Source organism: Penaeus chinensis, chromosome 36 (assembly GCF_019202785.1).
Source record: "Penaeus chinensis breed Huanghai No. 1 chromosome 36, ASM1920278v2, whole genome shotgun sequence".
Taxonomy (NCBI): Eukaryota; Metazoa; Arthropoda; class Malacostraca; order Decapoda; family Penaeidae; genus Penaeus; species Penaeus chinensis.
Genome location: NC_061854.1, coordinates 21,955,825 through 21,981,099, shown reverse-complemented (window position 1 = coordinate 21,981,099; position 25,275 = coordinate 21,955,825). Strand labels below are relative to the sequence as shown.

The following is a 25,275-nucleotide window of genomic DNA, read 5'->3' as shown; positions in this document are numbered from 1 at the left end:
ACACACACACACACACACACACACACACACACACACACACACACACACACACACATTCACACACATTCACACACATTCACACGCACATGCACGCGCGCGCGCGCGCACAAAAGGACGGAGGGAGGGAAAGAGAAAGGTGGAAGGGGCATATTGTCAGTAAACTTCATTTGTGTGACTTGCGGGTCGCAAATGTGGAGGGCGATTGCGTCGAGTCACTGCGTGATTTGGTGGCTGAGTAGTGCGGCGGAGTAGGGAAGGGAAGGGGTACATTAAGGGAGGTCGAGAGGTCGATGTCGGAAAGAGGGAGGGATGGAAGGATAGGCAAGGAGTGAAGGTCATAATGCCAGCCATTACGAGCATCCGCCCGACGTCTTCGAAGTCCAGCGGCGAATCACGTCCACGGAGGCCACGCCGACCAATCATACGGGAAGAATGTGTTCAGGCGAGGGAGGCAGCAGACGCAGGAAGAGATTGAAATGAGAAAAGCAGAAGAGAGTAAGAGTGTTGAGAATGAGTGGTCGAGACGGAGTTAAAGAGTGATTGTGAATGGACGGTAAGCGTGTATTCCGAAGACGTGAACAGGCGAAGCGAGGTCCGGATACGGCAAAGCGATTACTGGTTGTTTGTGGGATATGCCCTCGGGGGCGCTCGAGGTGCCACCAATGACGGGGGGGGCGGGGGGGGGGGGTATCTGTCGAGCTGTCTCTCCGTCCTGTCGACGCAGTGCGTGCGGATACATGCGGGTGTGAGAGTCATCAAGGAGGCGCCTAACGAATCAAGGGACAAAAGGGAGGCAGCGGCCGTGTCGACGCTCTCGACGGCTGCGGCGTTGCTGTTGGAGGCGGGAGCGTTGGTGGCGGTTGGCGGCGGTGGTGGTGACCGATGTAATTAACCTGCGCGTTTTTATTGTCCTCACCTTGACGCCTTCCTCTGCACGTTCCCACGCCAGCCCAGGACCCGCCAGGACCTCGCCTTCAGACACTGCACCGTGCACGAGCTGCTTGCCGCGGCTGTCACTCCTTCCTGTGGTTCCCCTGGGTGCGAGTCCGAGGGCATGGAATGCGCTTCTTGGCGACGAGGAGGAGTGGCGAGGACGAGTCTTCCCTCGAGGCGCTGGCTTCTCTCGCTGGTTCCACTGGCAGTCCCCCGTGGGTGTTCCTCTTGTATTCCTTTATATCCCTTCTTCTTTATCTTGGTTTATTTCCTTCCCTTCTGCAAGAGCGAGATCCCGCACCGTGGGACCCTCCTCCGCCTCGCCGTTGCTCCGCCATGTTGCACACCAAAGGAGAGATGGAGCAGGGGAAAAGAAGGAAATTAGATACACAATGGCAGGTGACTGGCGGAATACACGTGTGATGGCACGATTCGGGCTTCCCTCCCCCCCTCTCTCTCTCTCTCTCTCTCTCTCTCTCTCTCTCTCTCTCTCTCTCTCTCTCTCTCTCTCTCTCTCTCTCTCTCTCTCTCTCTCTCTCTCCCTCTCTCCCACTTCCTCTCCCTCTCTCCCTCTCTCCCTCTCTCACTCTCACTCACTCACTCAGATGTAACCTTCACATAAATGTGTCACTCAAAATGCCTTTTCCTCTCACTTTACTCTCTTCTCTCCATTCTTACCTCCTTTACCTCTCCGTTCTCTACCCCCCCCCCCCCCTCCTTGCCTGCCTCGACCCCCCCCCCCCCCCCCGCAAGCTTGTTGAATATCACGTGAATTGCAGAGTTCGTCATCCTCGTCTGCTTAGCTGGGTCACTTTCTCCCCTCTCTTCTCTCCCCTCCCTCTTCCCTCCCTCTCCCCTCTTCCCTCCCTCTCCTCTCCTCCCTCCCTCTCCCCTCCCTTTCCCCTCTTCCCTTCTCCTCTCCCCCTCTCCCTGACGTGCTTTGTGGGTTAGTCCAGATTTGTCTTTTTTTTTTTTAGGTGGTGTACGCATCGTAAAAATGCCTTTTACGTGTTTGTGATTTGAGAAGCTCGGTATTTTCTTTATTTTTTGTTGTTGCACGTTTCTGAGTGTAATTTCTGCAATGTTGATAGTTGTCTTGTATTATTATATATTTATTTCATATATTACTTACTTTGATTTTGGAAAATGGCGTGTCGTTCCGTAGAGTTGTGTGTGAATGATGGAGAGGGAGCGAGAGAAGGGGGTGGAACGTTTTCAGAACGGTAAGTCTCGCGTGAGACCAAAGCAGGAAAGCGGAATGCCCAAGGTGGCGGGGGTGGAAGGGGTAAGGAGCCTGTGGTGTGGGGTCCTAGGGGGTCCAAGAGTGTGTGTGGGAAGAGGTAGGGGTGGGAGAGGAGGGGAAGGGGAGGCGTTTGTTTGGGCAGGTGAGGCCAGCTTCGGTCCAGGTGAACGGCCATTGTTCCCTGCGATCTTGTTTATGGTCCGTGGCGGCGCTGCTTCCAGCTGATGGATGCGTATACAATTTTGGTGGTCTCGCCGCACACAAATGAACGCATACGCACAAAGACGCCCATACGCTATAGCACACGCACGTGTGCGAGCACAGAGTTGCTTGTCGTCCCGTTTCCACACGTTCTTTTTTCGCCAGCCGAGTTTGCTTACATTCAGAAGATGCAACACCACGCCTTTCCTGTCAGATCTTTCACCTCCTCCTATTCTGTCTCCAGTTCTCCCTCCCCGTCTTTTCCTCTTCCCTCTTCCCTCCTCTGCACCGCAGTCGCCTCTTCTTCCTCTACGTATACCGCTCCTTTTCCTCCAGCAACGCCTCCGCGCGCCCCTCTCCGCCTCCGTTGCTTCGGAAATCTGATCTCAAGGATCTGCTGCTTTTCTTCCTCTCGAGGGAGATCTGCTTCGTATCGGCCGCGCCGGGAGCCGCTTCGGGCCCTGGGCGCTTGCCTTTTGGCCTTTTTGGGCCTTAGCATTAAGCGTTTCTGCGTGTTATCCCGAGCCTCTTCATCCGCCTCCTCATCCTCCTCACTTACTGTTCCTATATTCTCTCCTCCGCTTTCTTCTGCTGCTGCTGTTCCTCTCCTCCTCCTTTCCCCCCCTTTACTATCTCCTCCTCCTCCTCCTCCGTTGCTTCACCTCTTCATCTTGCTTCATCGCCCCCTCCTCTTCCTCCCTCCACGAGCCCCAGAAGAGAGAGCGGATCGCCTTGTTTATGTCAAGTACTTGCTGGTGTTTGTGTTTGTGTTTATGTTGGGTCCGCGAGGGCGGTTGTGCCAGGTGAGGAGAAGCCTTGCACTGTCTTGCAACATCACGTTCTCATGGCAGTTGCACAGAAAAAAAAAATATCCGACAGAGAGATTCTATCCCGTAAAGTAGGATGGGACACACAAGGCTGCGTGGAAGTTATTAACAAAGTGGGAAAGTATGAATAGAGCTTTTAATTAGACTGAGTTATTAGGCAGGAATGCGGACGCGAAGGGCCTCAAGTGCCTCACCGGAGTCTACCTTTCTTCGTTTGTTTACTTTGTTTTATTTTGATTATTCATTTGCATTTGTTTGTCTTATTATACTGTATTTGCTTAAATATTTCCTGGCGTTGCATCCTTCCCTGTCAACTCGGAGGGGCAGTGGGATAGCATTTTTGCCGCCCGTTACATGCGAAATAAATGATTTCTCATTTATTCTCCTCCTCCTCCTCCATGCTCTGTTGCCTGTAATGATAGGGTAGCGAATGAGAATAGCCATTGTATCTCGGATATTAAGTTGTTATTGCGTTAGACCACGTCACAGCCGCCCCCTCGCCCCCTCCCCGTCCCGGATTTTTTGGGGGTCTTCCGTGAGCGTGAAAAAACCGGTGGGACAAGGGTGCTTATGCTAGTGTTCGTGTGTGAATGTTTGCTTTTGCCACAAATACCTAGATCTAGTCTATGTGTGTCCTTGTCCGGCAACGACTGCCTGCCTCCCCTCTCTCCTTGTTACCAGTCCCTGCCTGACGTTTGCTACGACAGCTCCGTGAGGATGCCCCCCCCCCCTCCCTCCCTGCTCTCACCACTACAGGCAAACAAATGCAGCGTATTTCCATTGTTTCGTCCATTATCTCGGCCTTGATCTCGTTTTGCGCCCCTCCCACCTACCTCCCTGTCCCCTATCCTTCCCTCCTACCTTTACCACTTCCCCCCCCCCTCCCCCGCCCCCGTCCGTGTCTTCTCTCCGGGTCTTATCTTCGCCACCACAAGACGGACGTCTCACAAGCCGGGTTTTTGGCAGGAGCGCAAGGTGTCGCCCGAGTGTCGCCTCCCGCGTTGCTGTTGTCGTTTGCACCGTAGTAACAGGGTAGCTTCACTCGCCCACACGTACACACATACAGACACGCTTACATACACTAGCATACATACGAGAGCGTCTAAATGCAAACGCACATAAGGGGACGGGACAGAATACACACCTACACACGAACGCACACACAAACACACACGCGCGAGCACGACGCCCTCTCAGGACAAGATTCAGGACAACTTTCCATGTAAGGTCGAGGAGCTGCCCGAGACCCGCCCCAGAGGGTCCCTTCTGGAGGTCCAGGACCCAGTGTGCGTCTGACTCGCCGCGACGCCATTCCAGCGCGCTCGACTTACTCTCGCCCTCGCCGACGAGCTGCGATTAATAATAGCGCATCCGCGTGTGTGTGTATCTGTATGTGTGTGTGTGCGTGCACAAGTGTGGCACTCACTACGTACACGCTCCCTGGGTGTAAGGTGGCACATGTGCGGCCGTGAAACAGACCAGCTCTGTCCGTGGAGCGAAGTGGCTGTTGGTTCAGTGTGGACACGCGTTCTCGCCGCAGTGTGGTCGCCCGTCGCCCTTCCGACGCGACCGCCGCCGTCTTCTCTGTGAGCCATTTCTCAGTACCAGGACTGCCTACTGACACAAGTGCCACACGGTGCCACGCTCTCTGATATTGCTTTCGAGAAAGTGAAAGGGTCGGTAGGGTGGTGTATGAGAGGGGGATAAGGGCCGGGAGCGAGGAAGCCTTGGCGTGTGGGTGGTGAAGGGGGAGGAACAGGCCACCTTTGTGCCGGCCAGGTCACGAGGGAAGGTGTGCCGCGCACGACCCGCAGTACGCTGCGAGTGCCCTTCTCGGTGGCACCTTCCGTCTTGCCCTCCTAAGACGTTCCGTGACAGAGCCCGAGCGCGGGGCAGCGCCGTTGCCTCCCAGGCTTCCCTCACGAGTCGCCATTACATTCCTTCCTTGGCAGAGAGGAGGGAGAAAGTGACTGATACATTGACCCAGTTTCGGCCTCGACATCGCGCGTGTGGCGAACGGGTTCCCAGAAGGCCTCGCCCCCTCGCTGAGTCAGACAGGTGCGCCGCGAAGGTCGAAGGGACACCTGTCGTTCCAAGGTGCGTGCTTGGGGGCGTCGCGGAGCAGGCCTCTCATCGGGTGCTTTCGCCTGGGCGGCCGCCCACGACCATGTTGTGGGCGCTCACTTTGGGCATGCGCGGGGAACTGCTGCTGACCCCGGCTTGCCCCTGGCAACGCACCTGGCACATTCGCAAGGTAAGCCCCGGCACGTGGGCGGGGAAGGGGTGGAGGGCATGCTCGCATAGGCGTGGACAATGGCAGGGACAAGGTAGGAACTCCTATGGCTAAAGCAAGTGAAAGTGCAGGTGTTTGAAGGGGGAGAGGGGACATCTGCCTCGGCACCTGTGTTTCCTGGATCTTGCTGGCGTTACAACACAGGTGCAGGTGCGGTCAAAGTGGATGCGTGACAGGCGTCGAGGACGAGAGAGAGAGAGAGGGCGAGGGGATGGGGGCGGAAAGAGGGGGAGGGTAAGAGAGAGAAAGGATCTGTGGAGCATCGAGGGGCAGGATGGAATTGATCGCGAATCTTTGTCTTCGTGGGTGTATGTGTGCATGTTTCCGGTGCTAACTAGAGGATGGGGCGGGAGGGGAACACCGTGAGACGCATCCCTGACTCCTGGCTCGTCCTCCACTGCGCATCTGCTGCGCATCCATCTCCCGCCTTGATACCTACTCCTCATGGGCATTTGTCGCGGCCCAGAGGACCTGGATGTGGGCACACATTGAGGGCACCGTCTAATGCAACGTGAACTAGCGAAGGGAATGTGAAGTCCCTCGCTTTGGGTCTAAATTGACCTCCGGGAGTCTGAGGGCGTGGGAGAGTCACGCCCGCATTTTTTTTTTTTTTTTTTTTTTGTCAGGGGAAAGAGTGTTGATGAGAACCCCGACGAGGGAGAAAGGAATGGAGGGGATGGAAAACAAACGTATGACGCACGCATGAGTCACTGGAAACTACTATTGTTATTGATTAATATTATTACAAGATATGTTGCTAGTATTATTGCTGCAATTACTGCTCTGTTGCTATTATTACTACTAACAATACCATTTCCTCCTCCTCCATCTCATCAACCTCCTCCTCCTTTTTTTATAACTACTACCTTTGCAGCTACGGAGGTATTGCACACCTGCCGCTGTTACTCAGTCCAAGTTCACACGCTGCAGGATACATCCTCTCCTGCCACTGCCGCCACAAGAATGAGATTTCCGGAATTATCCGTTTGTGGTGTTGCAGGATCTCCTCTGGACAGAAGGATATTGCGGTCGCTTAGGACAAGGAGCGGGACTCAGTGCTTGTGTTTGGGTCGATTGTGATTCCCTTGTCCGTGAGCTCTTTTCTTTTTTTCCCTCTCTCCGTCGTTCTTTGGGTTGGCAGGAAGGGCATGTCGAGAGAGGGGAAGGATGGCATGGGTAAGGGGAGGGGATAGGAAGGGCTATGGGACTCACAGGAAACGGCCGGGGAAAGAAGGGGGGGTAATGAGAGACAAGTAGTTTGGACAGGAACTCCGCGTATCCTTTCACTTTCCCCCGTCTAATCTAGCCCTTGCACCTCCTCCGCCCTCCCCACTTCCATCACTCTCACCTCCTCCTCCACCTTCCTCCTCCTCCTCCTCCTTCTCCTTCTTCTCCTCCTCCCCCCCTCCTCCTCCTCCTCCTTTTCCTCCTCTTCCTCCTTTCATTTGTTATCCACTTTTTGGCTTGCCTCCTCCCCCCCTTCCCTCCCGCTTCCCCCTTCTCCCTGCACCCGACGTTTAGGGCCATCCGCGTCCTGTCGGCCCGTCCTGGCGGCCCTTCCTGATGCGTGGAGGATACACCTGGCGGGTAGTTGGCATGCGGGCAGGAGGGGGAGGCATGAGGTGGGCCGGGATGGAGACAGACACAGATAGATAGATAGATAGATAGATAGATAGATAGATAGGTAGGTATAGGGATGAAGAGAGGGTAAGGAATGACAAATGTGCATTGGAATCGCCTTTCATCACCTGCTCCATCTTTTCTCTCATTTTCTATCTGTTTATCCATCTATTTCTGCCCCCCTTCCATTCTCTTTCTACTTTTTTTCCCCACCCCACCCCACCCCCTCCCACACACACGCATTCTTCCATCCAAATCGCTTCCCAACACTCGGCTGACATATCTTCATTTTTTTCGTTTTTAGTTGTGGTTTTTAATATAGTGTTCTTTGTCCATTTATTTTATTGTTGTTCAGTATACCATTAAATAGACCATCCCTTTTTGCATTGTCATTCTTCGCGAGTTTACATAGTTGTGCGCGTGATGACTGGTGCGCCGGCCGAAAGCCTCCGGCGAGGGCGTGAGGGCGTGAAGGAGGTGTCTAGTACAGCACCGGGATCACTCCTTTGTTGCGTTACGCCCCCCTGATCACGCGCCGGATGTGACGTCATGATATCCCCACCCTGCGTTGTACAATAGTCCTACTCTTACCCCCCTCTCCCCCCCCCCCCCCTTCACCCTCTCCTCTCGCCGACCTTGCATTCCTCTTCTGGCTCATTGGATAATCATTCTCTTCCCTCATCTCTTTCTCCTCGCTTTCCTCTTTCATCGTCCTCCTCTTCCTCCTCGTCCCCTTTTTTTAAATCGTCCTCGTCTTCCTCCTCATCGTCTCCTTTCTCTCCCTTCCCTTTCTCCACCTCTCAGGCCTCCTTCTTCTTTCTCCTTCCTCATCGTCTCCTTTCTCTCCCTTCCCTTTCTCCACCTCTCAGGCCTCCTCCCTCTTTCTCCTTACAAATGAATCCGCCTTGAGTGTGTACAGCTGTTCCCCGAAGCTATACTTCGTCATACGTACCACTGAGTGTGTGTGCGTGTGCGTTTGTGTTATTGTATCAGTTCTGCTCCAGGATCTGCATTGTGCGGAGAATCTTCCCGGAATTGCGTCGACATTGTTGCGTGTGATGTACTATCTGCCTGACCTCGTCCTTTGCAATTCACTCAGTTTATCCCCCTTATTTTCTCTCTCTCTCTCTCTCTCTCTCTCTCTCTCTCTCTCTCTCTCTCTCTCTCTCTCTCTCTCTCTCTCTCTCTCTCTCTCTCTCTCTCTCTCTCTCTCATATATACATATAAATATATATATATATACATATATATATATATATATATACATATATATATATATATATATATATATATATATATACATATACATATATATATATATATATATATATATATATATATATATATATACATATATATATATATATATATATATATATATATATATATATACATATACATATACATATACATATACATATACATATACATATACATATATATATATATATATATATATATATATATATATATATATATATATATATATATATATATATCAGTCCCACTCACAGTGGGAGTGACCTGTATAAGCGAGCATCCTGCTCCACTATGGTGGGGCGGAAGCCTTAGAAACCCGCATGGCTATGAGCCACAAGCCGCTCCTCCGCCCATCGCCGAACCGGTCCGGAATCGACATGAATCCCACAACATTTCAGGCCTTCGTTCCCAGCATCAGCCGCGCGATGGCAGCCGAGGCCGATCGAGGGGGAGAGAGCGCTCGGTTTGTGCGGGCCTGGCTTGTCGAGGTCCCTGGCTTGTCGAGGTCCCTGGCTCTGAAGGGACGGTGCCTGCTCTGCCTTCCTTCGCATGTCTGATTCGGCCCACTCATTTCTAGACTCTTCCGGTGTCTGTATCACGCTTCACGCCCACCAGCCCTACTCTGTTTCCTGCCACTGCTGCCCATCCCTGCTGAGCCTGGTAGCGCGTCGTGACCTGCCTGTGACTGAGGAGATGTTCTTGATGAAAAGGTCGGCTGCCGATGGCGATTTGCCGCGGCTTCGTGCGAGGGATCGTGGTATCTCGCATCGCGGGACCTCCCTCACGACCTCCCCCATTCTTTATCATCCTCCCTCTCCCTTCCCTATCATTCTCCCTCTTATTCCCTCCCTCCTTCTCTCCTTCCCTCCCTTCCTCCCTTCCTCCCTTCCTCCTTCCTTCCTTCCTTCCTTCCTTCCTTCCTTCCTTCCTTCCTTCCTTCCTTCCTTCCTTCCTCCTTTGCCTGCCAGCTTCTCGTTAGGATCTAGAAGGCGCCCTCCCGCTCAATACGAACTCAAACTAGGTGCAGGCGAGATCCCGCGAGTCCTACGGCACATGCCAGGCGGGTCGAGCCACCGCTCCTGGCCTTTGCCTTGTCCGAGAAGGCCAAGGAGCTCGTGGGGAAGAGAGAGATGGAAGAGAAAGTAACACACAAACACACACACACTCTCTCTCTCTCTCTCTCTCTCTCTCTCTCTCTCTCTCTCTCTCTCTCTCTCTCTCTCTCTCTCTCTCTCTCTCTCACTTCCTCCCTCCCTCCCCTCCCCTCCCCCCCCCCCCCCCCCTCCCCCCCCCCCCCCCCTCTCTCTCTCTCTCTCTCTCTCTCTCTCTCTCTCTCTCTCTCTCTCTCTCTCTCTCTCTCTCTCTCTCTCTCTCTCTCTCTCTCTTTTTTTTTCTCTCGTTCTCTCTCTCTCTTTTTTTTCTCTCTTTCTCTCTCTCTCTCTCTCTCTCTCTCTCTCTCTCTCTCTCTCTCTCTCTCTCTCTCTCTCTCTCTCTCTCTCTCATATCTGTCAGTCTCACATCCCTCACGTCTCGTACACCTCTCACACAATCACTCAATCACTCACTCACTCACTCATTCACTCACTCGTTCGCTCAAATACACACGTGTATGAGTTAGGTCATGCAAGCCGTTCTGTTGGGGTCGAGCGGGGACGCGGCCAGATCCCACGCCACGACCTGCCAGTGACCTCTGTATCAGAGTAGCCTCACGCCGCCGGGGAGAGGGGGCAGGGGGGGAGAAATAGAGAGGAAAGGAGAAATAAAAGGGTGAGGTGAAGAAACAGAGGCAAACAGGGAAACATTTTGATAAAGGAAACGGAAATGGGGAAGAAGGGAATTAAATGATGGAAATAAAAAAGAAAGAAATGGGAGAGAAGGAGAAATGATAGGAGACAACGAGAGAGAGTAACTTGTTGTATTTAGCGGGGAGCGTGGCAAACAGGAGAAAGCTTTCAAGAGTGCGTGAGGGCGTGTGGGCGGACGGGCGGGTAAGTGGGCAGGGCATGGGGCTCGGTTGTCCAAGTTCACTGCCAGGGTAAAGGTCAGCGCGCCCCGACGGTGCCCTGACCCTCGCCGGCCGTACACGCCTCTTCCTTTCACTGGGAAACTCGTGGACTTTTGAAAACACACTCTCTCTCTCTCTCTCTCTCTCTCTCTCTCTCTCTCTCTCTCTCTCTCTCTCTCTCTCTCTCTCTCTCTCTCCCCCTCTCTCTCCCTCTCTCTCCTTTCTCTCTCTCCTCTCCTCTCTCTCTCCTCTCTCTCTCCTCTCTCTCTCCTCTCTCTTTCCTCTCTCTTCCTCTCTCTTGCTCTCTCCTCTTTCTCTCTCTTTCTCTCTCCTCTTTCTGTCTCCTCTTTCTCTCTCCTCTTTCTCTCTCCTCTTTCTCTCTCCTCTTTCTCTCCTCTTTCTCTCTCTCCTCTCTCTCTCCTCTTTCTCTCTCCTCTTTCTCTCTCTCCTCTTTCTCTCTCTTTCTCTCTCTCCTCTTTCTCTCTCTTTCTCTCTCTCCTCTTTCTCTCTCTTTCTCTCTCTCCTCTTTCTCTCTCTTTCTCTCTCTCCTCTTTCTCTCTCTTTCTCTCTCTCCCTCTCTCTCCCTCTCTCCTCCCTCTCTCTCCTCTCTCTCTCTCTCTCCTCTCTCTCCTCTCTCTCCTCTCTCTCCTCTCTCTCCTCTCTCTCCTCTCTCTCCTCTCTCTCCTCTCTCTCTCTCTCTCTCTCCTTTCCCTTTCCCCTCCCTCCCTTTCCCTTCTCCCCCCTCGCGCACACATGCACTCTCCCTTCCACACACACACACCTCTTCCTCCATCTCTTTTCATCCTCTCCTCCAATTCCCCGTTTAGCGAAGGTGTGTTGCTCTCTCTCGTCCCTCCGATGTGCACGTGGCGGCGGGTCAGGACGAGGGCGAGAGTGCCGTCAAAGGTCGAAGGTCACGTTGGGTTACTGACGTCTCCACCCGCCCTCTCCTCTCTTTCTCTCTATCTTCTCTTATTCTCTTATTCGCTCTCTTCTTCTCTCCTCTCTCTCGTCTCTTTGTCTTCTCCCTCTTTCCCCTCCATCATTGCACTTCCCTCTGACTCAACCGTTTATTTCTGTCTCTAGACTTTTGGTTTCGTTCTTCCGTATTTGCAAAGCTATTTTGGCAGCAGATTTGCAGTGGAACCAACACGCTTTAGCAGACAGTCACACACGCATACACGCTTACGTACATGCCAATGCATACGCACACAGGTAAAAGACCCCATATTGAGGTCATGATATATGGTGCTGATCTAGCTGCAAGCGAGCCTATTTTAGGATTCCTTTTGAGGTCCACAGAACACACGCAGAGCGATAAGGATATCCTGCGGGAAGCCAGGTGACCTCACCTGTTTTGGTGGGACCTCATGACCCTGGCAAGGTCACCTGGTCGATGGAAGGGATAGGGAATAAGGAGAAAGCGTGGACGAAGGAAGAAGAGAGAGGGATAGGAAGGAAGGAGGAGAGATGATGGAGTATGGGAAGAAAGAGAAAGAGACAGAGACAGGGAAAATTAAACTGTCTTCGTATTCATTTGAGAATGAAGGTCTTGGCCATTGCTTAAAGTGACCCACGTTGACCTGGTTTCTCGGCTGTCACCTCGCCCGGTCCCTGCCCGGGCTGACCTGGCCACAAAGGAGGTAATTATACCCCCTTGTGGTCCCGGAGAATACCCGGGCGATACCCACACCAGGCCGTCGCTCCCTCGGCCATGATATGCCGGGATTTGGTTCGGGCATTTCTCTCGCCTCCCAAAGGCCTTCATCGGTTTTTCATGCTGTTCCTTTTATCGCTTTCCTCTCACTTGTTCTCTCAATCGGCAGTCTCCGCCAGTAACCTTGCGTATTTGTTTTGTTGTATTTTTAAGATGGTATTATTAACAGATAATTAATGAGATAAAAGTGAAATCGGGGACCGCGCAGCGCCGGCGAGGGAAGGGTGAAGCTCTCGTAGCAGCTGAGACCGGTTTTCTTGCAAGTCTTAAAAAATAAAATAAAAAGATAGGCGTATTTTTTCCCTCCAGTTTGTATCTGGTTGGGGGTGTGGTGGCGGCGGTGGCGTCCTGGTGGGCGGGGAGATGGGGGTAGATACCTCGGGCATCACGCTGGGGCATGATTTCCCCCTCGCCCCCTCCTCCCCCCCCCTCCCCTAGTCTCATGCCCTTCCCTCATGCCCGGTCATCGCCGCTGCTAGTCCAGTCGTCCTCCTCTTCCTCTTCCTCTTCCTTCTACTCCACCACCACCACCTCCCTTTTAGAGATACGTGGTTTATGTTGTGTTTTAATTTATCGTTTGGTTATTTGCGTATTAATGGAGGAAGGAGTGTGAAACGTGGGATTCGGTTGGGCTGCGTGGGCGGCCGCCTATTTCTTAAGCTTTGTTCACGGGTGGATGTCGTCGGAAGAATATTTATCTTTTCGTGCAAATTTATATGTATAGGATGACCTTGAGAGAAAGTTGACATTGTTGTTGTTGCTATTTATGATAACTGACGTTTTATGTATCAGTCGTTATTATTTCCATCACCACCATGTCATCATCATCGCCGGCCGCCACAGCGAGAGGGCCTCAGCTCTCTCGCCCCTGACGCTCATCGGCGATTCTCTCCACAAAGCCCATGTTTCTAACGCCTTCTCTCTTCCCCAGGGCGTGAACCAGGACAAGCTCGGTATCTACATCAAGAGCGTGGTGCCGGGCGGAGCCGCAGACCAGGTGAGTGTCCTGCAACTTTTCTGTTAGGATGAAGGAAAAAAAGGGTCATCGCTTATCAAGAGAACTGTATTGTAATCCAAGCCGACCTTGACCTGTATTTTGCAACTTTATTCTTTAATGCCAAATATGAATTCCCTCCAGCGCGATTTTGGAGGACATAGCACTCAGTGCAGATTCGATTGGGAACATTTACAGGGTATTTAAAGGCTTCATACTAAGCAATCGGCTGTATTTTTATTGAATTTACTGATTAACTTCAAAACCTTTTTACGGATGACCATCAAGAAAAAGTGACATGTAGAAGTGGAAAAATAGATAAAGAATTCAGTCCATACTAACTGGGAACCTATTTGTGTTTTATTATGAAGTTTCCTCATAGAAGAATAGTGATTTATGTCTTGATGACTGCTCAGAAAATAGTGAAACCTTTTGTTATTACTGTTGCTGCCGCTGGTGTGCTTCAAAGAAAGCAAAAGCCTTTTATCTGAAAGTAAAGGCCGTTCGCGGGCGATTCGGTTCAGATCCTCGCCGTTTCTTCCGCTCGCCCAAGGACCTACGTGCAGGGGCTTCAGTAAGAGGAGGAAGATTTTTGTCTGTTAAGTTAGCAATGAGTGACTTCTTCGGGGTCCTGGGCTGGCAGCACTCGTATATTTTCATTTTCTTTCAAACTTTCTTTCCAAGATTTTATACTGTATTTGTAGGATGATGTATCAGTGGATTATGATGGTGTTATGCTCCTTCTAGATTTTCTGAAGATTTGATGATCTGTGCTTTTGTCTTGGAGGGGGGGTTGCACATTGTTTTGTCCTCCAGGAAGAGTAGGTTTCGGTCGGCCGAATGGCGGGGGTGGGGGGTAGAAAAGGGGGAACGGAGGAGGAGGAAGAAAGGGCTTAAAGGGAGGGAAGGAAGAGACCACGAGCGTGCGGCGCAGTTCTTCTCTCGGGCGCGGGTTCAGTACTCAGGTGTGGGCGTGGAGACGGGGTAGTAGACTGGGTCACTGGACCGAGCGCCTCCTCTCGGTGATGACGTCACCTTCTCCCCCGAGGGCGAGCTGAACCTCAGAGGGAGAACACGTGAACGCCAAGCGCCAATGGAAGGGAGAAGGAGAGGAGGCCCAGAGGGAGGCGGAGGGAAGGGAGAAAGAGGGAGGCGGAGGGAAGGGAGGGCAGCAGAAAGCAAGGTGCGGGTGACCAACATACACACGCGAAGTAGGACCCGCTAACTGGCCAACCTGGCGGGCCGCCAACCACCTCCTCCGCCTCCGCCTTCTTCCCCTCCTCCTCCGCCTTCTTCTCCTCCTCCTCCTTTCCCCCCCATTCGCCTTCCTCCCCACCTCGTCTTTCTCCACCTCTTACTTATTTGCTTCCCGTGTCTTCCCTTTCTTCCTTTCCTTCCCATTGGCATCTTCCGTCCACACTTGTCTGTCCTCACCTGCTCTGCCGCTCCCGGCGCTCTTCCCTTTCTTCCTTTCCTTCCCATTGGCATCTTCCGTCCACACTTGTCTGTCCTCACCTGCTCTGCCGCTCCCGGCGCTCTTCCCTTGCTTCTCTTCCCGCTTCTCTCGCCTCTCTCACTTTTCTCGTCTCTCGCGCTTCCTTCGCTTCACTTCCCGCTTCTCTCATTTTTCTCTCGCTTCCCTTCCCGCTCTCGTCGAGTGCGATTCCTCGCCTCGCACCGCCAAGGTGTGGCGCGCGGCTCCGCCCTCTCCGCCTTACCCAGTTTATAGATGTGTAATAGGTCTCTCTCTCTCTCTCTCTCTCTCTCTCTCTCTCTCTCTCTCTCTCTCTCTCTCTCTCTCTCTCTCTCTCTCTCTCTCTCTCTCTCTCTCTCTCTCTCTCTCTCTCTCTCTCTCTCTCTCTCTCTCTCTCTCTCTCTCTCTCTCTCTCTCTCTCTCTCTCTCTCTCTCTCTCTCTCTCTCTCTCTCTCTCTCTCACACACTCACTCTCTCTCACTCACTCACACACTCTTACACACACACACACACACACACACACACACACACACACACACACGTATATATATGTATATGTATATGTATATATATACATATATATATATATGTGTGTGTGTATGTATGTGTGTATATATATATATATATATATATATATATATATATATATATATATATATATATATATGCATACTGTGTGTTTCTTCGCATGCGCAGATCCTATGGCAGCGCAGGAAGCTCGGCATGAAAAGCCCACGCGTGCATTATGAACATGGCCCTGCGAGAGCGAGGTGGGTTAGAGGTAGGAAATTAGGTAGAGGGAAGGGGAAGGAAAGGAGTGCGATGCGCGGGAAGGCGAAGGGAGGAGGGGAGGGGAGCATGGGTGGGCGGGAGGAGGCGCTTGCGAGGGCTTTGTGACTGTGCGCGGGGCCAAGAGGCTGCTCCTTGTGAGTTTGCTACACGACGTGGCCAGGTCCCAGCGCAGTCATCCCCTCCTACTCTAGCAGGGCAGGTAGGGCATGGCCGCGGTGCTCGGAGGCGGTGCGGCGAGGGAGCCTCACCCTGAGCTGCAGCGCCGCTCCAAGAGGAGACGTTGACCTGACCAGGCCATGCGGGAGAATTCATGGCGGGAGCTCCCCTTCCCTCGCCTCCCCCGGCTACTGACCCTCCCTAGGGTGGCCAGGTTCCGGAACGGGGGGGGGGGGGGGGAATGGGGAAAGCAAGGTGGGGACGGCGTCTTGCCATGCGCCCCTCCTCCGCTGGGCTCAGGCTATTGCGAGGAGATGATGAAAAGGTGACGATACGCAGATCGCCCGGAACAACCTAGCGAGCAGTCCCTCAAGCCTCGTACTCTGCTGGTCGCGGCGCCGAGGGAAGCCCTAGGAATGGCCGGAGGGAGGACTCAATGCCAGGACGCGGCGAGCTTGGTGGCGGCGGCGGTAATGGGCTGTGGTCGGATCTTTACCGTTATTATGTGGTATTAAAGAGGGACGCTGGATTTATCCTTGACGTGAAAGACGGGAGGGAAGGGGGCGTTGCTCCTCGTAGCTGGCGTTCGAGCGCGTTGGCAGCGCCGCAGAAAGCAGAGGCTGGCCTTGAGGGGCGCGGCCTGGCTGGTCAGGGGCGGAAGTACCACTGCCTCGGCCAACGTTACTTAATACCCGTTGAAATCACCCGACAGTCTGGTTTCATTTTTGTCTGTGTTTTGCTTCTCATTTACCTGGTTTCTTTTTCCATGTGTGAGTTCTTCACTGCGGCAGCAACATGATCTTTGCATAATTGAGTATATTTCTTCGGCGGTTCCTGTGAGGTGGATTCTTTAATCAAATCTTGGTAGCATCGCCTCGGGAAACGCATCTTACTCTCAAAACGAAACGACAATCATGAACTAATGAACATGGATGAATAAGAATATCGTGCATAGATAAATCACCAACTTAAATAAGTAAATAATTTTAAAAACATGATCTCATACGTTCCCTTTCGGTATTCCTAATGACAGGCCTTCTTGCAGGACGGAAGGCTGCAGGCTGGCGACCAGTTGTTGTCGGTGGACGGCAAGTCCTTGATCGGCATCAGTCAGGAGCGTGCGGCCGAGTACATGATGGAGACGGGACCCGTTGTGACGCTGCAGGTGGCCAGGCAAGGGGCCATCTACCACGGCCTGGCCACCATCCTGTCACAGCCGTCGCCGCAGGTCAATCGAGGTGAGTCGGTCACAGATGGAGTCACGTCAGGCACGCGGGTCTTGCACAATCACGCTTGTTCGGGGGACGGCTGGCAGCATGTCTGAGAGCCGTGCGGTTAGGGCCAGCGGCGGCGGGCCTGTGGGGGCGCAGGACAGGGTGGGCGGGAGTCACTCGGGCTCTGGACTCGGTTGAAGTCTTCTAAGGAAATCCTGCGCTCCCAAAGGACCCCCGATGCCCGTTTGGTCTAGAATACTGAGTTGTTAAGTTGAGTACTTTCTAAGTATTACTAATAGCACAATGCTTAGGTGAATAGTTCAGAATATAAGAGCAGAAAAAAAAATAATACAAACATTTACTAATGAGTTGGGGTTTTGTGCTGATGATCATAAAATATTTTAAGTATTATTATTTTAATGCAACAATAAAGGTCGAGTTAATGCTTATTATTTATATACTAACGAGGAAGCATGAATTGGAATTTTAAAGAATTTTAATAGGCAGGTTACACGAAATGTTATTTACGCTTTCAAAAAATCCCACCTTACAGGGACACAATTCAGTAATATGGTAAATATAACCTATTTTCATATTCTACAATATACGCCGTCTATTTAAAGACGAAATTGTGCTTTCAAAGGAGGGATAATAGGCCACGTAATTGCAGATGTTCAAATGATTAGACTTTTGATCTGAGTTCAGATTTGCTAAGACGAACTGATTGCATGATTGATCAGTAAGATTAAAGAAAGATAAAAAAATATTGTTGTTTTGCATGCGAGTAGAAGGATGATTGTTCCTGACCCGTTGAAGGTGAATAGGGTATTTTGTAGCTTGTAGATGTGTGGAAGTTAGATTATTCAAGATTAAATGAATTATTTAGCCAGGGGTGATTACTGCATTCAGTTTCATATCGGTAATTAGACAGAGCATGAAGTTTATGTAATGCTTTTTTGTTGCTAACGGAAGACTAGATACTAACCCTTCCATCGAGTCTGTGACGCTAAGCTGGCTACTAACTTTCTAGCCTCCCAGCGGAAGATGCGGTCTCGGGCGGAGGAGGTCGGCCGCGCCGCCGCCATGACTAACAGCCAGTCCGCGCCTAACATGGGCGGCTACAACGAGCGGCTGGTAGACTGGAATCAGCCTCCCCGCCACCACCCCCTCCCCCCCACCTCCTCCCACAGCTCCCTGATGGCCAGGTCGAGCCCCAACCTGGCAGCGGCACCAGAAGGTACAGACGTGAACCACTCGGCATCCGCCCCCACTAACAAGCCAGCCTATGCTCAGTCCAAGCTCTCCCCCTTGCGTGCCTCCCTCCCCAGCCTGGGGCCTCACACCCCTCCCCTCTACCCTCCGCCCCTTATCTCAGTCATTCCCTCCGAGCGGGTCGAGGTGGGCATCGAGCACCGCACGGTGGACAACACCCGCAGCAACCCCAATCTTCCCAAGTACACCTACACTCCTCCCTCAGAGGCCAGCTCCAACTCGTGCAACACCTCCACCTCCTCCTCCTCTTCGGTCTCCTCGTGGCGCCGGCACCAGCGTGGGGCGGGCCATGGGGCAGGCTGCTCGGTTGTGCGACGAGGCTCCGGCCCGGCCAACTTAGCAGCCGACAGTGGTATTGATCTCAGCTGTCACACGCATGACGATGCTAAACCGTGGCGAAGTCTAGTCGATGTGTCAGTTCAGACAAATGCTGCTGATGCAGGCACTGAGAAGCGCCATGGCTCTTCTCAGACGCCTGGCTCGGCTGCGAGTGCCAACCCTGCCATTCCGCCCCCGTTGGTGGCCCGCACTTCATACCCCATCCTTCCTTCACGTCCTGCTGTAGGCCCTTCCTCTGAGGTAGCTTTATCCAGACGGCGCCCCACTCTGCGCCAACAGATGAGCTTGGCTCCCTCACTTGCTCAGTCTTCTCCCTCCCTCTTGCTGGTTCACTCCCCCCCTTCCTCCCCCCCTCCCTCACAGGAGTATACACTGCGGCAGCAGCAGCAACAAGCATCAAGTGCCGCCCCCATCGGTAACTGAGTGAGCCCCCGCGGCACAGTGAGAACCTCTTGCTTCTCTCTGTCAAGCACCCTCTCTCTGTGGCCCTGCATGATCTCCCCTTGCTATGCCCACTCTGCCTCACTCACCGATCACGTCTTTCACTTTTGATTTTGGACAGACATTGATATTTGCCATTCTAACTGCCATAATCCTCCGTTTCAAGGAACAGTTACATGAATATATCTGTGGCCAGTCTATATTTCTAACTCCATTAAATGAATGAAAAAGATAAGTAGCATTTATTTAGGATTACTTTTATTACAGATCTTTGCTTGAAATACAAATTCATTTAATAAATCTTAAAGATTACACTTCATACAAACATTAATACCCATGACAACACATGAGGTGGCATGAGCAGAGGGCTTCTGTCCTGCATGGATCTGCATGACCTTAGCACAGTTTTACTAACTATTTTTTTAATCTCATTTTATTTCCAGATTTTTGTGTGTTTCTTCCTTCTTGTGTTTTACTTCATTTGGTTTTACCGTATATATTTGTCTGATACAAATTTTTGACCACAGTTATTTTTGTGTGTTTTTAGCACTTTCATGGTCTTGTTTGTAGTGTGTTTTTTAGTATTTATTTTTATAGCTTATGGATTCAATATATTATAGCACTAGGGATGTGACTAGGATACTTGCATTAATAGTGCTTGTAGTTAAAAACATGTTCATATTGGAAATCATTTTTTGCATTTATCACACTTTTTAGTACCTCTTGTATCCAGTGAGCTAAAAAGGATATGCAAATAAAAGTATAGATTTATAAAAGTGAGTGCTTAGAGAAATTTACTCTGTTACATGTCATTCTGGTCATATCCTGTTAAGTTTTGCATTTTGAGGCTAAAATATGGTAGTACACCGTAAATGTTAGATTTTTATGAATTCTGATTCTGGATTTTTTTCTGTTTGTATATGATTAGTTTAGGTACATGTTGTAGTTTTGATGTCAGCCAACATTAGGTTTGTCATACTTACCAGACTTCATGCTCCATAAAGCCAGATTCATATAAAACAGAGCAGCAATGCTAACTTTAGTAATATAGCAGGATTAACACTTCCTTCCCCCCTCCCCCAAGGTTACCCTGGTGGTCGTCACTTGAGTGAGCGTGATCTGCCATCTAAAGTCCTCCGTGAACACAACCAGGAACCCCCTGCACCGCCCCTTCTCCATCAGGCTCCCCGTATGCAAGCGTCAAAGTCTGTCCCCTCATTAAATAGTGAGTTTATTTATTGTCATTGTTCGTGTAGAAGGAATTAATTTGTATTATGTTTGTATCTGTGTGAAATTTCATCTCTCCAAATCTCCATTACATTTTGAACATTGGAATTCTCTTCTCAGGTGAAGCTGGTAGTAGTGTTGGGGGAAAACCAGCATCATTGGAGGTCTTCAACCCTTCGTACTCTCGCACCTCCTCAAACACCTCTTTGTCACAGCCTCAGAACCCACACTTCCCTCACCATCCCCACCAACACCCACAACAACAACCACAACACCAACAGCAGCAGCACCAGCAACCACCTATTCGCTCAAGGTTAGTTGTTTTTATTGTCACCTTTTTTATTCTTTTTGAAGCTTTAAGTTTGTCATGTAACAGCCAAACGCTGTAGGAACTGCAGTTAGCTAATTAATCCAACCCCGGCAGGTCAACTCAAAATCTCAGTGATGGAAGTTATCCAGGCCTTGTGGGTAGGCACCCTAGCAACCCAAGCCTTGTGGTGGAGGAGGAGCGCTACTATCAGAATGTGAATTTCCATCAGGGTCCTCAGGATCCTCGCATGGGCTCGACACGTACTCGTCCCAGCCAACCACTGCCCATGGGGTCTCCTGCTTCCCAGGGCCCTCCTGAACAGATGCGCCCTGACCACCCACGGCATGAGCCGCGTAGTGAGCGACCTGCTTCAGCCTTCATGCAGCGTGAAGACATGGTGCCACAGAGGGCAGAAATGACCAGACCTGCTTCACAGCGTGACATTCGTGCTGATGCTAAAATGATGGAGATGACAGAAGAAGTGCGTCGGAGAGAAGAGCGCATGCGCCTCAATGGTCACCCACCTGCATCCCAGCAACAACGGCCAGGCCCACAGCAGGCTCATCGTGTGCCAAATACTTACTCCCCAGGAACTCCCTTTTCCCCAGAAGGCTTTAATGGGCCTCAGGGTTTCCCAGGTCAGCACCCAGGCTATCACCCAACCACATCCCAGCCCATCAGCCCTCAAGGGACCATGGCAGGACTCCAGCAGCAGCCCCAGCATGCTCACCCCCAGTATGCAGGTCACCCACAGGGCTTCCCAGGTGGCAAGTTCCCCCCACCAACTGCTCCCAAGCCAAAATCACAAGTACCTCAGGGACCTCTCTCTCCTGATGCTCCAGAAAAACCTATGCGGCAGTATGGGTATGAGGGTATCAATACAGATGCTCCCCCCAGGCCTCCACCACCAGAGGAAGGATACCGTGACTCACCCCCCCCTCCACCCCCTCCAACCTCCACACACCCTCTCTTGCAGACCAGTCGTCCAGCCTCCAATGTTGGCTACAACATGAACTCTGGACAAGGAAACAAGTCTGTATTCAACAAGACCAGCCCATGGGACAGGGAAGAAAAAGAAAGAGTAAGTAGATCAGTTTTTTTCTGGACTTTTCTTTTCTGCATGTTCTAATTATGCAAGTGTAACAAATATTTGAATGGTCATATATTGTAATTGGCTTCAGATTACTTATTGAGGGAATTTTTTCACCTTGTCATTTGTTTGATGTGATGTTAGGTGTATGCAAACTTGATCTTAAGATGTGCTATAATTGAATTGGCTATTTATGATTTTTTTACCTTACAGAATGATCGTCGACGTCGTGAGGCTGTGCGACACTGGCGAGATGAACAGATCTCCTCTCTGGAGGGAATAGAAAATCGTACAACCCAACAGGAAGAAAGACTGCGCACCCTGAGGCTTGAAAAGGAGTTCCAGCGCCGTGCAGAAGAAATGAATAATGATGATGATGAGGATGAGGATGAGGATGATGATGATGTGGAGGAACGAGAGAATCACAGAGAAAATGAGGATGATATAAAATATAATCAAGAGAATAATGCAACAAGGGAATACAATAAGCTCCCTGGAAATGCTCCTCTCATCACCAGTGGGCAAGAGCCACGCATGAATGGTGGAGGACCTGTGGATGAGGAAAGAGCAAGAAAGGTGGATGAGATCCGACGGAAACAGCAGGAGCTTGAAGCTGCCAGTGAGGTGGAAGAGCGACTCCTGCGTGAAGCCCAGAGGCGACAGCAAGAGGAACAATTGAGACGCTTCCAGTTGCAACAAGAGCAGCCACAAAGGCAACAGCAGCAGCAGCAACAGCAGCAACAGCAGCAGCAGCAGCAGCAGCAGCAGCAGCATTCACATTACCAGCACCAACATCATGCCACTCAAAGACTGGACACTCTGGTTGGATCTCCATTCCAGAACCAGTATAGTAATGGTCCTGTCAATGGTTCACGAAATCTTGGTGGCTACCCAGAACACAACCAGAGTACTGACAGCAATCATGGCATGGACGCACTAGTACCAGGAGCTCAGCACAGTCCGGTGCCTCCTGAGCGAGGGTCATCTTATAGCATAATGCAGCAGCAATCACAACAATCTTCAAACAATAATCGACAAAAGGGTCCTGATGGTCCTCCCACTACAATAAAACGTGTCCAGTTCTCTGAGACAACAACTATGGACACCCACATCACTTATGATAATAATGCAAACCAGGAGAAGACTCCAAGGCAGGATCCTGATGTAAGTATCTATCACTGTATTGTGGTATTTGTGTAGATAAGACATGAATGGTTTATGTTGTATGTTTTACTAACTACATAGAAGTAAAATTATGCTCTTCTCTGTTTTCAAGCACATCAGATCATATATACAGAAGGCAAGTGTCTTTTTTACATAGATATTGCTTCTGTAAATGCACTTGTTTCTGCCTTTTAGAACTTTGCTCTTCATGTGCAGTTTTTAATGAATTTTGTTGTTTACAGAATTTTATCAATGAAGCAGAGACTCTTCTTAACTCCTCTCCAAACCGCACTGGTGGAACACCAGGTGTTATTGGTGCTCAGGAAGTATACAGGTAAGAGTGGCCAAAAAATATTACTTTTACTTGCATCAGTTTCGATGTAGAATTTTTTCTGTACATAATAGGTTGAAGCACCAATTTGTTATTGCAGAGGCTCTGGATTTTGTTATGCTTATTTAAAGTGATTTGAAGCATGTTACCGAAAGGAATACTTTTGAGTCCCATAACTAATACCATACTCTAATTTTCACCAGGGATCCTCGTTGGCGCCGCCTGCAAGAAAAGCAAGCGCAGCAAGCAGCAGCCAAGACCCCTGGCCCTGAGAAACTCTCCTTCAAGGAGAAGATGAAAATGTTTGCTATGGAAACTGGCGAGGCTGAAACACCCAAAGACAAAGTTAAAATCAGCCGTGCTCAGAGAGACATTGAACACTGAGGAAAAGAAACACATTAATGGCTGTTACTTGATGTACCAGTGAGAGACAGTCTAAGGTCACAGTGGTTCTCAGTTTACATAAGACAAATATTCTGCAGGAGATGCTTATGAACGTGTGATTTGACAAAGGAAGGTCTGACTTCGTTTCGTAATTGCTGTAATATTCAGCAAACCGAGACCAGTTGTTATATATATATATTTTATATTTCTTTTACTCTATTTTATGTATAGCTGACCATTTGATGCAAGTCAAAAGTTAGTATGTTGTTATTTTAGATTGCTGCAAACATTTTATTTCAAATGAGCTAAAGGACATAAATGTATATTATTGGCAGCTTGTTGGGGAGGATAAGACCTTTTGTGTTCCTGTAATATAGTAGCTAGCATTTCATACCCACATATCAGCACGAGTACAAAGTGTACAGAAGTGGAGCATCTCCCTCCAGCAACTGTCAGGGCAGCTGGCCACCTCCTGAGGTGTTGCCAGTACCCAGGGAACTTCATCAGTCATCTCCCCGCCTCATGTGGACCAAACGGAGGACCCACATAGTTTACCTATATACTAAACCAAGCCTTTATAGGAATGCATTGTTGTTGACCTGCCTTATAGATTGGCCAATGATTCATTTACTGTCATATCATTGGACTTATAGCTTTGTAGGTCAATTGTCCCTACAAGGTATTGGCTATATCCCCCTGTACATATGTAAAGTTTGAGGATATGGTAGGTAGGCATCACTGCATACTCAACCAAGACCTGCACGTTTGCTTCAGTATTGTGGTTAAAAATGAGTTTTGGTAAAACATTTCCTTGGGTTCTCTTTCCATATGTTCCACATAAGAAAATAGTGTCATTAATACCCTAAGTGGGAATCTTGCAAAGGAATCTTGTCACAATTACTAGATAGAGTTGGTCATACCTTCACACTTAGTAAATGTCTGTCATATTGGATGAAGAATAATTATATAATGTACATTTATCAATTATTTTATGATTACTATGGAACAAAGTGTGGTAGGCTGGGGTATGTGGATAGAAGATTAGTTGTGTCTGTGATAAAGGGTGACCCCAGCCTCGCCTCACTCATTTTACACAATACAATAAACACAGATATCTGTATTTAATTGACCTTGTTATTGATAACATTTATTCCTTGGTTGCATTACTTCAAATCAAAGGACATGAATTTTGTGTGGTTTATGATGGAGCTTTATTTTGAGCAGACTGTATATGATAAATCTTTATTGATTTTTTAGTTTGTAAGCATTTCTGCATTATCTGTAGGAATTTGCGATTATAATCATCAGAAAAGAACTCTGTTAGTGAACTAGTAGATGCCATTAAAAAATATCTGACCACAGAGATATAACGTTTAAACTTGATATCTTCAGTTGTAAAGTTGCGTGCTCTTCTGCCTTTGGTTTGACTTGAAAGGGCTAAACAAAAGCACTTGGAAACTATACAAGCACTCTCTCTCTTTCTCTCTACTTGTCTTTGCACATGGAAAAGGATGATTCTTGAGATATGCTTAATATTTCAGTAGTAATTTGTCTTACAAACCACAACATAAATGCAGAAGAGTTGCAAAGGAGTAAGTTTAGAATGGAATCCCTTCAGTTTTGGCCAGAAAATTATGGACATGCAGTAGACACAAGCTCAAGTGCCTTTGGTTCCCATGAGGCAGAAAGAATAATTATTAATGATAGAGTTGAGAGATATGAAGAGAGAGGAGAGGGAGGTGAGAGAGATGAATAGAGATAGAATATAAAAATAATATGAGAGTTGAGAGAGATGAATAGAGATGAGAGAGACGAATAGAGGTGATAGAGGCAAAGAGAGATGAGAGAGACGAAGAGAGGTGAGAGAGACGAATTGAGATGGGAGAGGCAAAGAGAGATGCGAGAGACGAAGAGAGGTGAGAGAGACGAACTGAGGTGGGAGAGGCAAAGAGAGATGAGACAGACAAAGAGAGATGAGACAGACAAAG

The 25,275-nt window shown here is 49.8% G+C and overlaps 1 protein-coding gene across 2 annotated transcripts in view; it reads left to right on the top strand.

The window, feature by feature from the left end:
* The window catches only part of LOC125045129, a 28,744-nt gene extending 4,345 nt beyond the window's left edge, over positions 1–24,399 (top strand). Inside the window, exons 2-10 of one of the 2 annotated variants that reach the window (XM_047642246.1) lie at positions 13,031–13,096; positions 16,561–16,753; positions 17,760–17,966; positions 19,866–20,006; positions 20,129–20,321; positions 20,433–21,399; positions 21,622–22,572; positions 22,815–22,906; positions 23,107–24,399. In XM_047642246.1, the coding sequence (XP_047498202.1) occupies positions 13,031–13,096; positions 16,561–16,753; positions 17,760–17,966; positions 19,866–20,006; positions 20,129–20,321; positions 20,433–21,399; positions 21,622–22,572; positions 22,815–22,906; positions 23,107–23,287 (2,991 nt within the window). In that variant the 3' untranslated portion in view covers positions 23,288–24,399. The remainder of the gene's footprint in view (positions 1–13,030; positions 13,097–16,560; positions 16,754–17,759; positions 17,967–19,865; positions 20,007–20,128; positions 20,322–20,432; positions 21,400–21,621; positions 22,573–22,814; positions 22,907–23,106) is intronic. The other variant, XM_047642247.1, reaches the window with a different exon arrangement.
* Positions 24,400–25,275: the final 876 nt, after the last annotated feature.